Source organism: Ovis aries, chromosome 3 (genome assembly GCF_016772045.2).
Source record: "Ovis aries strain OAR_USU_Benz2616 breed Rambouillet chromosome 3, ARS-UI_Ramb_v3.0, whole genome shotgun sequence".
NCBI lineage: Eukaryota > Metazoa > Chordata > Mammalia > Artiodactyla > Bovidae > Ovis > Ovis aries.
Window position 1 is genome coordinate 95,221,138 of NC_056056.1, and position 14,485 is coordinate 95,235,622.

General features: G+C 46.5%; 1 protein-coding gene across 1 annotated transcript; it reads left to right on the forward strand.

Annotated features, from left to right (window-relative positions):
* The first annotated feature begins 7,043 nt into the window (after window positions 1-7,043).
* Window positions 7,044-13,376, forward strand: NOTO (notochord homeobox). Its single transcript, XM_027965906.3, has 3 exons — window positions 7,044-7,583; window positions 10,786-11,000; window positions 13,011-13,376. Exons 1-3 carry the CDS (start codon window positions 7,166-7,168, stop codon window positions 13,167-13,169), a joined length of 792 nt encoding a protein of 263 aa, XP_027821707.2. The 5' UTR covers window positions 7,044-7,165; the 3' UTR covers window positions 13,170-13,376.
* Window positions 13,377-14,485: the final 1,109 nt, after the last annotated feature.

Below are 14,485 nucleotides of genomic sequence, written 5' to 3' on the forward strand. Positions count from 1 at the left end.
ATTATGATTAATGCTGATTTCTGTCCCACCACTTTAGTTGTCTAAAAAAAAATTTTTTTCTAGTAAATTCTTCAGACAGATTCGGGGAACAATATTTTCTCTCTTTCTCTTTTTAGCTCTTCACAAAAACATCTTAAGAAGTTAGGAAAGCTATCCTGGCCTTTTCTCCTGTTCTGGAATAAACACTCATCTCACTTAAACATAGGCCAAGAGTTCTGTCTTTTATGTTGCAATGTGACTGCTTCTCTATCTGGACTTTTTTCTGCTATCTTTTTTTGTATTTTCTATTTAGCATTCTTTTTAAAATTTCTGTTTGACACCTTTCCTACCTCCTAGAGAACTGATAAAATTTTCCATATACATCCTGCCCCCCTTTTAAAAACCCTTTACTGGTTTGGAAGATATGCATTGCATTTCTATTCTTTTAGTCTTTGCCCTTAAGTAGTTAATATACATTCTTAACTATTATTTTTGTCTACTAATACGTAAAATTAGCCAATATCTTATATTTTTCTCCTGAACAGGACAATGACATTTAGAGGCCCATTGCATAATGCATTCAATCTTATTTTGCTGTATGAAGCTTTAGCTTTTTTTAATTAAAAAAGATTCTTTTTAACAATAAACAGTTGCTAGTTAATCATCTTCTATATTTTTCTTATAACTGTACCTCTTGGGTTTTTTCCCTTGCTGAACTACTCTTTAAATAGGTTTCTCAAGGAATGGCCTTTGGGTTGCAAACTTTCTTGGCCTTTGTGTGTCTGAAAATGTTTTCATTTTTACCTCTCTCTTGAATGATAGTTTCAATGGACATAAATTTTATGTAGGCAGTTAGTGTCTCTCAGTACTTTAAAGAGACTACCTCATTGGTTTTTTTCCCATTTCTTAAAAAATTGTGATAAAATGTGCAAAGAATTACCATCTTAACCAATTGTAAGTGTGCATTTAGTAGTATTAAGCACCTTTACATTGTTCTATAACCATCACAACCATCCATCCCCATAATTCTTTTCATCTTGCATACTGAAACTCTATACCCACTAAATAATAAATTCCTGTAGTCCCCTCCACCTAGTCCCCAGCAACCACCATTATATTTTCTGCCTTTATGATTTTGACTACTCTACCTTATGTAAGTGGAATCATACAGTATCTGTTTTATTGTGATAGGCTTACTACTTAGCACGAGGTCCTCAAGTTTCATCCATATTGCCGAACTTTCTCTCACTGAAGAGATATGGCCAAAATGGTGGAGTAGGAAGACCTGAGCTCACCTCCTGTCACCAGCACACGAAATTCACAACTACTTACAGAGCAACTATCTATGAGGACAACCTGAAGGCCAGCAGAAAAGATTTTTCTACAATAAAGATATAAAACCTGGAGAAGGAAATGGCAACCCACTCCAGTACTCTTGCCTGGAGAATCCCATGGACAGAGGAGCCTGGCAGGCTACAGTCTGTGGGGTCGCAAGAGTCGGACACAACTTAGCGACTAAACCACCACTACCAAAGATATAAAGAAGGACCCGCAAGACAGGTAGGAGGGGCAGAGACCTGGTATGGTCAAGACCCCCATCCCTGGATAGGAAATGCCAAAACAGGAGGCTAATCACAACAGTAGAGGTTCTTCCCAAGAAGTGAGGGGTCTGAGCCCAACATTGAGGCCCCCAGGCTGGGGGTTCTGTACCAGAAGAGGAGCCCCAGAACATCTGGCTTTGAAGCTTTGCATATGGGAGAGCCAGCAACAGTAGAAAACAGAGACACTGTTCTTAGAGGGCACACCAAAATATTATATAGTCTGAGATCCAACACAATGGCAATAATTTGCATGAGTGTGGGTCAGACCTACTTTCTGATCCTGGGAAAACCTCCCAGAGAAGCAGGAAGCAACTGGTAGTCCCTTCTGCTGCTGCTGCTAAGTCGCTTCAGTCGTGTCCGACTCTGTGCGATCCCGGAGATGGCAACCACCAGGCTCCGCCGTCCCTGTAGTCCCTTAGGGGCAGCCATTTGGGGGAGGTTGTTCTACCAGGACACTGGCGTTGCCAAGTACAATTTTGGAATCCCCCTCTAGTTTATAATGCTAGGAGCAGGTCAGAACCAGTTCCAAGACCCCCCAGGGCTGAGCAGCCATACATGCAAGGACCCAGCCCTGCCTGAAAAAGGGCTCAGCACCAGCCTTCCCAGCCCCCACAGCCAGGCACTCCAGGACCTGGTTCCACCTACCAGTGGCCACCAACCACTGCCCAAGGTAGGACCTAGCAGCCAACTGGTCTGCGGGCCAACCCCGCTTACAAGCATGCCCATGGTAGTCAGCCTCACCACAACAGAAAGGCCCATGAAGCCTGCTTAGGAGGCACCCTTACAGAGGGGAGTGTATCACTGAGCCCCACAGGATGTCGCCTGCATAAGATCACTTCTCCAAGATCAGGAAATGTAACCAACCTACCTAACACATAGAAATAAACATGGAGAAGTAGGAAAATGAGGAGATAGAAGAATATGTTGCAAACAAAGAAGCCACACAAAACTCCAGAAGAAGAACCAAGTGAAGTCTACTTATCTCCAGATAAGCAATCTACCCAATAAAGAGTTCAAGGTACTGATCATAAAAGATGCTCAACAAACTGAGGAAAAGAGTAGATGAACCATGGGAAGTTTAATAAGGCATCAAAAATTTATAAAGAAGGATGAAAGAGATTTGAAGATAATTACTGAAGTGAAATTGTTACAGGTCATCAAGCTAAGAATTTTGAGTTGAGGGGGAATAATTCTGGATTATCTGGATGGACCCAGTGTAATCACAAGGGTCCTTATAAGTAGAAAGCGAGGGCTTCCCTAGTAAAGAATCCACCTGCCAATGCAGGAGTCACAGGTTCCACACTTGGTCCAGGAAGATCCTACATGCTGCCCCAAGTCCACATGCCACAGCTAAAGAGCCTGTGCTCTAGAGCCCACAAGCCGCAGCTACTGACGGCCACGTGCCCTGGAGCCCACGATCTGCAATGAGAGATGCCACCGCAGCTCGAGGGTAGCCCCTGCTCCCCGCAACTAGAGACAAGCCCGCACAGCAACAAAGACCCACACAGCCACAAAAAACAGAACGCAAGCAAGAATGTCAGAAAAAGGGAGGGAGATTTAAAGAGGTTATGCTCCTGCGTTTGAAGGAGAAAGAGGCTAGCTAAGAACAAAGACATACTAGCAGCCTCTAGAAGCTTGAGAAAAGCAAGAGGACAGATTAAATAAGAAATGACTAGCAAGGAAACAGATTCTTCCCTTGGAGATTCCAGAGGCGAGACAACCCTGTCAACATCTTGAATTAGTCCTAAGAGATCCAGTTTTTACTTCTGACAACTAGAACTATAATATAATAAATCTGTGCTGCCTTATACCAAAAAAAAGAAGAAGGAATTGACAGTAGATTAGATGATACAGAGAAACACTGAATTAGAAAACAGAGTAATGGAAATCACCCAAATTGAACAGAAAAAAAATTTTAATGAGGACAGTTTAAGAGACTTCTGGAACAATATCAAACATGCTAATATTCACATTCCAGAGGCCCAGAAGGAAAAGAGAGAGAAGAGGGGAGGCACAAAGAACTTACTCAAAGAATTAATAAGTGAAAACTTCCCTAACCTGGGAAAAGAAGCACATGCAGGTTCAAAAATCACAGAGTCCCAAATAAGATGAACCCAAAGAAGTCCACACCAAGACACGCTGCAATTAAAATGGCAAAAATGAAGGATATTCTATTATATTTAGACATAAATATAATTAGCTATAAATATAAAGGTATTTAAAAGCAGCAAGAGAAAAGCATTAGTTACATACACTTATGACTCACACAAAAAGAAAGAAATTCAAATATAACACTAAAGATAGTCATCAAATCAAAAGGGATGAGAGCAAAAGAAAAAGGAACAAAGAAGAACTACAAAACAACCAGAAAACAATTAAAATGGCAATAAGGGCAAATCTATCAATAATCACAAAAGAATATCTTCATGGCTTCAGATAGGCAAAAAGGTTTCTCTTGAAGGACACAAAAGCAGATTGTTAAGCTTTATTACAATTAGTTATCTTGTTCATTAAAAGAAAATATTAAAAGAACGAGAAGGCAGGCCACAGAGTGGAAGAAGATATTAATGTTTGCATCTATATATACTGTAATAAAAGGCTTAATCCCAAATATCTATCTCTATCCATACCTACTCTTACAAATTAATAAGAAAAAGATAGTAGCCCAGTGGAAAAATAAGGAAACCACTGGAACAGGGGCTTCACACAAAAGGGGATATCCAAATGGCTGATATGCAAAAGCTCAACCTAAAGAGTTTTCAGGGCAATAAACGTAAATTAAAATACATTTTTCTGACCACACCAGAAGCCAACATGAAGACAGGCACTATCTTCATTCTGCTGGCTTTCATCGAGAGCAAAAGACCTGGGCTCGGAAGTCTCCTGTCAAAGAACGACAGAGACCTGATTCTGCCCAGAGGTGCCCAAAGGAACTCCGGGAGCTTGTACTGAAATGTGCTCAGGAGATGATTCCTGTCCCAGGGGGATGAAATGCTGCAGCAATGGGTGTGGTCATTCCTGCCTGTCTTCCAAAAGGGTGGCTCTGGTGGCCACAGGAAAGTGGGACAGAAGGCTTATTGGGCATGCCTGGAGACCAGCCCCAGAAGACTTCTCACAAATCCATGAATTTGATGCTTGTCATAACTACAAGACTTTTACATCCATTCCCGACTTGTTTCTATACCTGGAATTGTAGCCCTGGAAGATGAAGATCTAAAATGATGGGATGACTGCTTTCTAAAGAGCCTGTGTGGAAACTAAACTAAATCTGTAGCATTAAAAAAAAAAAAAAAAAAAAAAAAGGTCACATAGCTAGGGGATTTGAACCTAGGCAGTCTGTTAACCTTTCTTGCTCTATTTACTCATACGTAAACTAGGGATATTAATGTCTATATACTCATGAACTTACAGTTTGAAGAGAAATAAGTCAAACAATAGAAAACAGATAACAATGCAATGTACTGAAATACAGTGAATTATGTTTGGAAAACCCAGACCTAGAGACACAGTGACCATACTTTTTATCTAAAAATCAGCACAGACTTAACAAAGTTTTCATACATCTTCTATTTTACAAGTTTTTTCTTGTTCTTTGTCAACTCCCCCTGATTCCAGGGTGCATGCTGTTATTGTAAATAGCTTCTCTCCTCCCCACAATAGCTACCATATAGCTAAAAACTCAATCTCATTCAGCTCTTGTAAGAATCTCATTAGGTAAGTATTATTTTCTCACTTAACAGATCATTCCCATTTTGTATGAAAATGAGGCTTAGAGTAAATAGACCACTTATCTGAAGTTACAGTTCAGTGACAAAGCTGGGATTTGAGGCCAGGTTTGTCCAACTCCAAAATCCACATTTTCCATCATCTTACTTCATGGTTCCCCAACCACCTAAGTTGCTATCATTGTAGGCCCCCCCAAAACAGTGTCTGTATCCCTCCTCATAAGGCCTGCTTTTGGTACTTTAGCACTGCAGTCTGGGTGGTCCTGGGGGTAGGGTCAACACAGACTCTACCTCTTGGAGGAAAAGCTCCTCAAAAAGAAACACACTGAGGGGGACTTCCCTGATGGTCCAGTGGCTAAGACTGGAGCTTGAATGCCGGAAACAGGAGTTCCATCCCTTGTCGGGGAACTAGACCCAGCGCAGCCAATTTTTTTTTTAAAGAAAGAAACATGTTGAGAAATGAAATAGTATATGTAAGATTTGAAAGTTATGGCGTCCAGAACTTTCCAGCTCCAGTGGATCTGACCTCACCAGAAGAGAGAGTCCTTCCCACCCAGGCCCTTCCCTGGCGCTCTCATTGCTGCACCCTCATTTCTGACCCTGCATTCTCTGCCACAGCACAGGAGACCTAGACCTGGGGTCAGATGGAACACCTGTTCTTCGTTTTTCCCACAATCTCATGTTGCAGACTGCCTGGGGTGGGGGCGGCCTGGGGGTGTTGTTCAGAAGGCAGAGCCAGTATTTGCTCAAGTGGGAAGTGGGAAGGGACAGGAACCCAGCAAGATTTCCTCCAGCCCTTACTTAGCAGAGCAGACAGGGCATATTGGTGTTCCAAAGAGCTAACATCTATGGACAATGCCACTGAACCGCGCCTCGACCTGCTAGAGTGGTTTCGATGTTAGGCATTGATTTGAGGAGGCAGAATACGATGGGAGCCTGGAAGGCAGGAATTCCTCCCAGTGCCACAATCACTGCATAGTGCTCAGTGGCCAATTCTAAATGATTTACGTGCATTAACTCTTGTGTGACTACACAGCAACTCCATGAGGTACCTACTATTAGTATCCATTTTACAGAGGAAGACTTTGAAACAGTCTTACCCGAGGACATTGGTAAACACCGATTATCCAACTGTAAAAGGGAGATGCATATGCCTGCCTTACACCTTACATAAGGCAGGTTTTGTAGGACACCAACTCCCATGCATTTGTAATAAATTCGTATTTATAACCCTTCCTTTTTTTTTGGATACTGGAAAGATTTTTCCAGTGGGGCTTAAGTAATGCGTGAGTGCAGAAAGTCCCTGGAAAGACACCAAAGAAATCGATAACTACAGCGGTGTCTCCAGGCAGGAAAAGGTGGGAATTTTACTTTTCAGTGTTTAAACAAAGTATTTCAATTATTATATATTTTTATTTTTTTATTTAAGGGCTTGCACAGTCATAGGTGAATGTGGCCAGTGAGCCGATGAGCCAAAACCTAAAGTTTCGGCACTACAGGGTGGCTTGCCTGGGGTCACCAGCAAGCTACAGTGAGTTTAGGGTCCTTTTCCCTACTGCACAGGATGGGGATATTTTTTACGAGGAAGGAGGTAGGGCGCTAAGGCGCCCGGGGCTTTGGAACGTCGCGGGGGTCCTGCCCGCGGGAGGTGGCGCCCACCTGGGCGATGGGAAGGAAAGGCCCGGCCAGCCCGGCCCCGCCCTGTCCAATTTAAGAGCCGCGGGAGACAGCTGTGACCGTTCCTGGCCGACAAGGCTCGCTCCCTTATTTAAAGCAGGTGTCCTCCCGCGCCTCCCGCGCTGCCCACAGCCCAGAGGCCCCAGCTCCCCTTCTTGGGCCCTTCCGAGCAAGGGCCGCGCCATGCCCAGCCCCGGGCCGCGGGACTGCCGGCCGCTCCCTCTTTCGGGCGCCGGGGTCCAGCCCCAGCGCTCCAGCCGCTCTCCAGGGCCCGCGTCCCCCGCCCTGCCGCCTGGCTCTGCAAATCCAGGCCCACCCCGCGCGCCCGGACGCCTCGCGTCCTCCTTTTCCGTTGAGGCCATCCTGGCCAGACCTGACCCCCGCGCGCCTACCACCTCCCCGCTGTCAGTCTCCGCTGGCGCCCACGGGGCCCTCTGGAACGTGCCCTCCAGGCCTCCCGCCCAGGCTCTGCCCGGGGCGTGCCCGCCGACGTGGCTGCCCGCCTGCCTGAGCGCGGGGCTGCACCAGCCGCGCCCCCAGCCCCCTGCGCTGCGGCCCCTCGCCCCCCACTTCTGCGGCCTCCAGGGTCTCAGCGTCACAGGTACGAGGGAGCGGACGGCCGCCACGGTGGGCACAGAATAGAGGAGAAGTCCCCAAGTTTGAGAGCCACGCGTGGTTGGAGTGGATGTCAAGTTTATGACTCTTGACCCTGCAGGTGATACCGGGAGGTGAGAGGGCCCCAGACCGGGTGGGAGACTATCCGGCCCGCTGCTGAGGTGGGAAAAGGTGTGTGTCGCGGGGTGGGTGGGTACGTGTGCAGAGAGGAAGGTGAGGCAGGCCGAGAGCGGCTCGGACAACCAGGATCGGCGCAGGGCTGCAGGCACCCTGGCCCCTCCCTGGACTAGGGAGTGGGAGAGGCCCTTGCTCCCTGCCACACCTGCTTTACACAACGCTTGGTGGAGCAGGCTTTTCCCCAGTGCGGCCAGCTCAGCCGGAGAAGCAGCTGCTACTGGTACCCCTCAGCGAGAGGGAGGAGCCGTTGGGTGTTAGCCGACAGGGTTACAGCCTCCACTGCTCACCTCTGTGTGAGCTTGGCTTCTGCACTTTACTGCTCTAAGCCAGGTTCCTTCAGCTCTTAGAATGGTTCCCTGGGGCTCTGGGCCCTGGAGCACAGTCACTTAAATCCCCATGAGAATTTAGCCACTGGGGTAATTTTCTCCTTTAGTATTAACATCCACCTATATGAGCTTTTACCATTTTTGGCTATCTGGTTCATGCATCCCCATGGCTCCCATGAGGGAAACAAGAGCAAATTTAGTGCAAGCCTTATCAACCCAAACCACGATCCTGGTAAGACAGTTTTTCTTGGGTTCCCCCCACCCTGTGTCTCCTCACCTCCCTTCAGCTGGGCATTCCTCCCACCCATGTGGGAGAGAAACCCTGGTCTCCCAAACACTATCCAAATTCTTTCTACATAATGAGAGCCACCTCTGGTGGCTCAGATGGCGAAGAATCTGCCTGCTATTGGGAGATGCCGGTTCGATCCCTGAATTGGGACAAATCCCCTGGAGAAGAGCATGGCAACACACTCCAGTATTCTTGCCTGAAGAATTCCATGGACAGAGGAGCCTGGTGGGTTACAGACCACAGGGTTGCAAAGAGTTGGACGTGACTGAGCGATTAACACTTTCACTTTCATGAGAGCCACAGCCCTCACTCCAAGCCACCTTTTTCTAACGTCCCCACACACCTGAGGTCTGAATTATAACTTTCTACTCTGTATTACTGTTGTCTCGTTTTCAAGTTAGTTTTTTACATATACATATTGATTGATTGATTTGGCTGTGCTAGGTCTTAGTTGAGGCATGTGGGATATTTCAGTTTCAGCATGGAATCTAGTTCCCTGACCAGAGATTGAACCCAGACCCTCTGCACCGGGAGCACCAAGTCTGAGCTACTGGACCAGCAGGGAAACACCTCGCTGGTTTTTGCATGGGCATTGCAGCCACACAATCAAACTTCAAAATGTTAACTATAAAGTTACAGTATGGAGAAGAGTTTACCGTTCCTTTCCCCTAGCCACCTGGTTCTCCCCACCCCACAGGCAGCCAGACACCAGTTTCTTTATTCTTCCAGTGCATTTTATACTATTTAATACTTGGACACACGTGTGTGTTAAACGCTTAGTGGTGTCTGACTCTTTGTGACCCCATGGACTGTAGCCCTCCAGGCTCCTCTGTCCATGGAATTCTCCAGGCAAGAATACTGGAGTGGGTTGCCATGTCCTTCTCCAATGGATCTTCCCTACCCAGGGATGGAACCTGGGCATCTGCATTGCAGGCAGATTCTTTACCGTCCGAGCTCACACACATGTGTACTTGTGAAAATACATGCATATATATATACACACACACATGCATTCTTCTAACCACCCCCCCATACTAGACACACTGCTCTGCACCTTACTCCTTTTATTTGACCATGTATCAGAGATTTTTCTTCCTAAGTCCACACAGAGCTTCTGCATGCCACAGAACGGTCCATTGCAAGAATATACCATATTTTAAATCTAGGTCCATTGATGATTTCTTATATTTTGCTATTAATGCTTATGTAAGCCAGCTGGGCCCAGTGGCTGGGGTCTTAGGCAGCCAGACCTCACTCCCTTCACTGGGGCAGTTTTGTCTGCTAGCCCTGGAGCCCCTCCCCAAGGTTAGTGGGAGCTGAGGAGTCTTAGCACTGCATTGCCAGAATTCTGTCTGGAACACTTCCTCCAAGCTAGCCCAATGGCTTACTTCCTCACTCCTCTGGAGTTCTGAGTCAGATACTGCCCCTGGCAGACCAATCTGCATCTCTGCTGGCCCACAGCTCTATGAATAGCACCCTTATGTGCGTTAGAAAAGGGCACCACCTAACTTCATGCAAACACAACACCTTGTCAGGGAGGAAGAACAGGCTTGCAAAGAGCAGGCAGAATTTCAGACTCCACTTACCCTCTCAGCTGGGTACCACTGTTCAGGATACAAGCTGTACATAGTGGCCTTATTCAAGTGTCACCTTAGTGAGGTGGCTACCCTTTCCAAAGATGTTCATACCCACCCACACACACACACTGTCCTTCCCTGCTTTATTCTTCTTATTAGTGCGAATCACTTTCTGACATACTCAATATTTTACTTATTTGCCTTTTTTTTTTTTTTGCTGTTAGGGATTCTCTGTTTTGTCCTGGAACCATGCCTGAATCATAGTACACATTCAAAAATTTGAATGAACAGAAAAGATGAACCTTCACTCTTTGTTCAAAAGGGGGTCCCTTCTCTGCTCATCTCATAGGGTTTTCCTGAAGTAGCCAAGGAAAGGAGAGATGGAGGTTTGGCAGCTCCTCTTAGGGCCAGAGATTATGCCACTAACCTGACTAATGGAGGCCAAAGCAGTCTCACAACACTGTCCCTTCTTTTAAAAAAAAAATGGTTTTAAATTTTGTATTGGGGTATAGCCATTTAACAATGTTGTGATAGTTTCAGGTGAACAGTGAAAGGATTCAGCCACACATAAACATATATATCCCTTCTCCCCCAAACTCCCCTCCCATCCAGGCTGCCACATAACATTGAGCAGAGTTCCATGTCCTTCTTTTTCATTTGTTTTATTTCTGCGCAGTCTCTTCCCACCCTACCTTCTTGCTGTGTTGTTACCTGGCCAAGGGTAAGACAGAGCAGTGGAGCTGTGAGTTTGTTTCTCTCCTCCAAAACGACAGGGTAGGGGATTACGGCTAACCTTTCCTCCTGCTAATTGCTCTTCAGGCTTGGAGCTGGTTCACTGCCTAGGCCTCTGGGATCCCCAAGACTGGGCCCAAGCTCAGGACCTTCAGGACACTGAGAGATCCCAAAAGAGGATTCGAACCATGTTTAACTTGGAGCAGCTGGAAGAATTGGAGAAAGTGTTTGCAAAGCAGCACAATATAGTGGGGAAGAAGAGAGCCCAGCTAGCAGCCCAGCTCAAGCTTACAGAGAACCAGGTGAGAGCAGGGACTCCTGCGGGGCTCGGGCTACACCTAAGGACAGTTACTACTCTCTCAAAAAGCCCTGAGTCGGGGCTGCGAGGAATTTATGGGCCTCTTTCTCTGTGCCAGGCTGATAGGGGATATAGGCCCTAACCACTGGCACACTCCCTTCTCTATATGATAAGAAAAATAGTCCTATTTGAAATCACATTATGGAAACAACACGTGTTAATCTAGAACTTTATAATATAATGTTTCCATGCTAAATAAGGAGCTGACAGTGAAATTAAGTTGGTATTCAAGAGACTAAATATTAAAAATAATAAACATTCTCTTGACCCCATATTCCCCTCTGGCTACTGAATTATAGCTGCTCTTTTCACAGGCAAATTTCTCAAGAACTGGCTATGTTCTTTCCATGTCCTCACCTGCCATCTACTCTTTAGTTCACTGCAGTGTGATTTCTTTCATTCTGCCATTTCGCTGAACCTTCTCATCAAGGTCTCTGATGACCTCCATGTTGCCAAAGCCACCATATGCTTTCTTCCCTCCTCTTACCCACCGCTCAATACAATCAACCACTCCTGTTTTGAAACCCACAGTTCTCTTGGCTTCCAGACACCACATCTCTTGGTTTTTCTCCAAGCCCTCTAGTCCCTTCTTCTCGGTTCCCTTTGTAGGCAACTCTTCTCTTTGTGGCCTCAAATTTTCTTCCCTAGCTGATTTAATCTATCCCCATGGGTTTTAAATACCATTTGTAAGCCAGTGACTCCCTACTTTGTATCTTCCACCCACCCCTCTTTTCTGACTTGTGCGTCTAACTACCTTCCTGGGGCCTCCACTTGGGTGTCTTGTGGGTAGCCATTTCAAACTTAAGAAGTCAAAACCTCAATTCTTGATTCCCGCCCCCCCGCCCCAAATCTCTCCCTTTCCCCACACATGGCATCATTGTCCACCTAGCTGCTCAAGAATCTAGTTCAGATACTTAGATCTGAGTATCTAAGATACTCAGTCATCTTAGATTCCTTTTTCTCTCCCAATTCCAATTCACCAGCCAGCCTTTTCACCTCTACCTCCAAAATACAACTGGAATCACTTCATTTTTCTCCATTGCCACCCGTTTCAAATGGGACCGTTCTTTTCAAGATACAGGGAAGGGAGTGTGCAACCCCAACTATTGCTGGATCACTGCAACAGTCTCCCCAACTGTCTCCTCAAATCTGCTTTTATCCATTCTTCACCCACTGCCAGATTTGCAATGTACTTGATGTAAATAGGACTATGTCACATCCCACTAAAAAACTCGAAAGTGACATTTCTAATCCATGGCCTTCACAGTTTTGGGAGATCTGGTCCCCACTGACCTCTTCCACTTTCTCTTCCTTTGCTTTCCCCTTTCTCAGATGTGTCTGCCATGCTTTCCTCCTTTCTGATCCTCAGACACTCCAAGCTTGAGTCCCCTGCCCTGGCTTGCTTTTCTCTGTCCCCATCAGGCAGGCCTCTCATCCCCTGAGCCTCAGCTTAAGTGCTGGTTCTTCAGGGAGGCTCAAACTCCTATTTGTACCCTCATTTGTGTTTAGATATTTGTTTCCATGTTTGTTTTCAGTCTCCCTCCACTAGACTGTGAGCTCCGTGAGGGCAGAGCTCATACTTCACTATTATCACCATCACCTGGGAAGGGCCAGCACTGCCTCAGATGTGGATGTTTAAAGTGAAGCCAGTACACAGATGCTCAGTCGTGTCCGACTCTTTGCAATCCCATGGACTGTAGCCCACCAGGCTCCTCCGTTCATGGGATTTTTCCAGGCAAGAATCCTGGAGTGGGTTGCCATTTCCTTCTCCAGACTTCAGATCAGGAGCTCAGTAAATACTTGGGTGAATGAGTGGTACTGGAATTAGAGGGAAGGGTGTGCTTCCCTTAGAATGAAGAGTAAATTTTCAGAGAGGAGTGGGCACTGTGGGAATGGGGGATGCAGTGGAAACTGTTAGTCACATTCTGATCTCTTCTCACTGCCTCAATTATAGGTGAGGGTCTGGTTCCAAAACCGAAGGGTCAAATATCAGAAGCAGCAAAAGCTGAAATTGCCAGCTGCATCTGCCGTAGCTGCCTCCCCAGATGAGCCCTCCAGCAGCTCTGACACCAGCATCCAGAGAGAAGACGCCGAGTTAGGAGTGGACAGCTGAGGACTGCAACAAAGGCTCAGTCCAGGCTGGGCTAGTTCTTCCTGGAAGCACCCATCGGACCTCCTTGTTTCAATTCTTAATGAAGAGCTTGTCAGGTCAAAGGGCACCAGGAGAATCTGAACTGTAAAGCAGGAGCCCTCTTTTTCTGTATCGACCCCTGGGAGCTGTAATAATGCAAATAGTCACAGGTACAGACTTTGGCCTTCAGCTATGTCCTTGGCCAAGTTACTGAATTTCTGAGGGTTTCCCCCCACCACCTGTAGAATGGGTATGTTGATAACTTTGACCTCCCAGGGCTGAGATGATGTCTGTAAAACACTTAAGAGTGTGCCAGGCTCAGCACTAAGTGTGCAGTAAGTACCAAGGCTTATAGGTCTCCTTCACCTGTGGGAGTATTACCTCAGCCCCCGCCTCTCCAGGGAGTAATCTTTGCCTGATCTGGCTGTAGAGGAGAGAGGGCCTTCTTGAATCAGCAGCTGGGCATTGCAGACTCTTCCGCATTGGAAATGGTAGAACTGAGAGCAAAGAAGGAAGGGTAGACCATTTAGCCCACTTCCTCTCACAGAATTTCCTGAAGGTTTTTAGTTTTGTCTGAACTGCTACCACTCATAGAAGGAACTCAGACCCAGCTGCCCCTTGGAGCAGACATGCTATCCTGAACACCATCTTTTTCCCTCTAGCTACTCGACTTGACCCCCTAGCCATCTTTATATCGAGTAGAGATTTAACTGTGGCTTTGCCAAAACTGGCATTTTACCATAAATTCTGCTGTATTATTACCCCAACCCCTTACAACCAGTTCTCATGGCTTCCATTCCTTCCCGGGAACCACTCCATTTCTCTCCAATAAGTGTACATTATAGCCTCCCCTTGTGAAGTCCGCCACCAACATTTCCAGAGCTAATTTCTCTAGCACTTCACATTTCCTGGCGGGCCTCTGTTGAGGGTATTCCCTTAGAATACAGGATGACTTCTGGGTGTTGCGATGAGCTGGTGGAAGGAGGTGTGCCCTGCCACCTGGTGGTGAGAGAGGGCACGGTCCACGCTGCTCTTCAGAGTTCTTGAGGGAGGGAGAAAAGGTAGGGAGCAGCGGTCCTTGGAAAACTATCTGTCCCTGAGGCAGTGGACCATCATCTCGAGGATACCAGGCTGCAGCTGGAGGAAAGGGGGAGGCCACGGTCCAGCTTCAAGAACCTTCTGTTCCTGTCTTCCAGGAAATCCTTCCTAAAGCTGGATCCAGTCAACTCTATTAAAGGAACACAGCGGCAGGTGTCTCTTCCAGGAAATGTTGGCTCCCGGTTTTAAAAAATCACCAG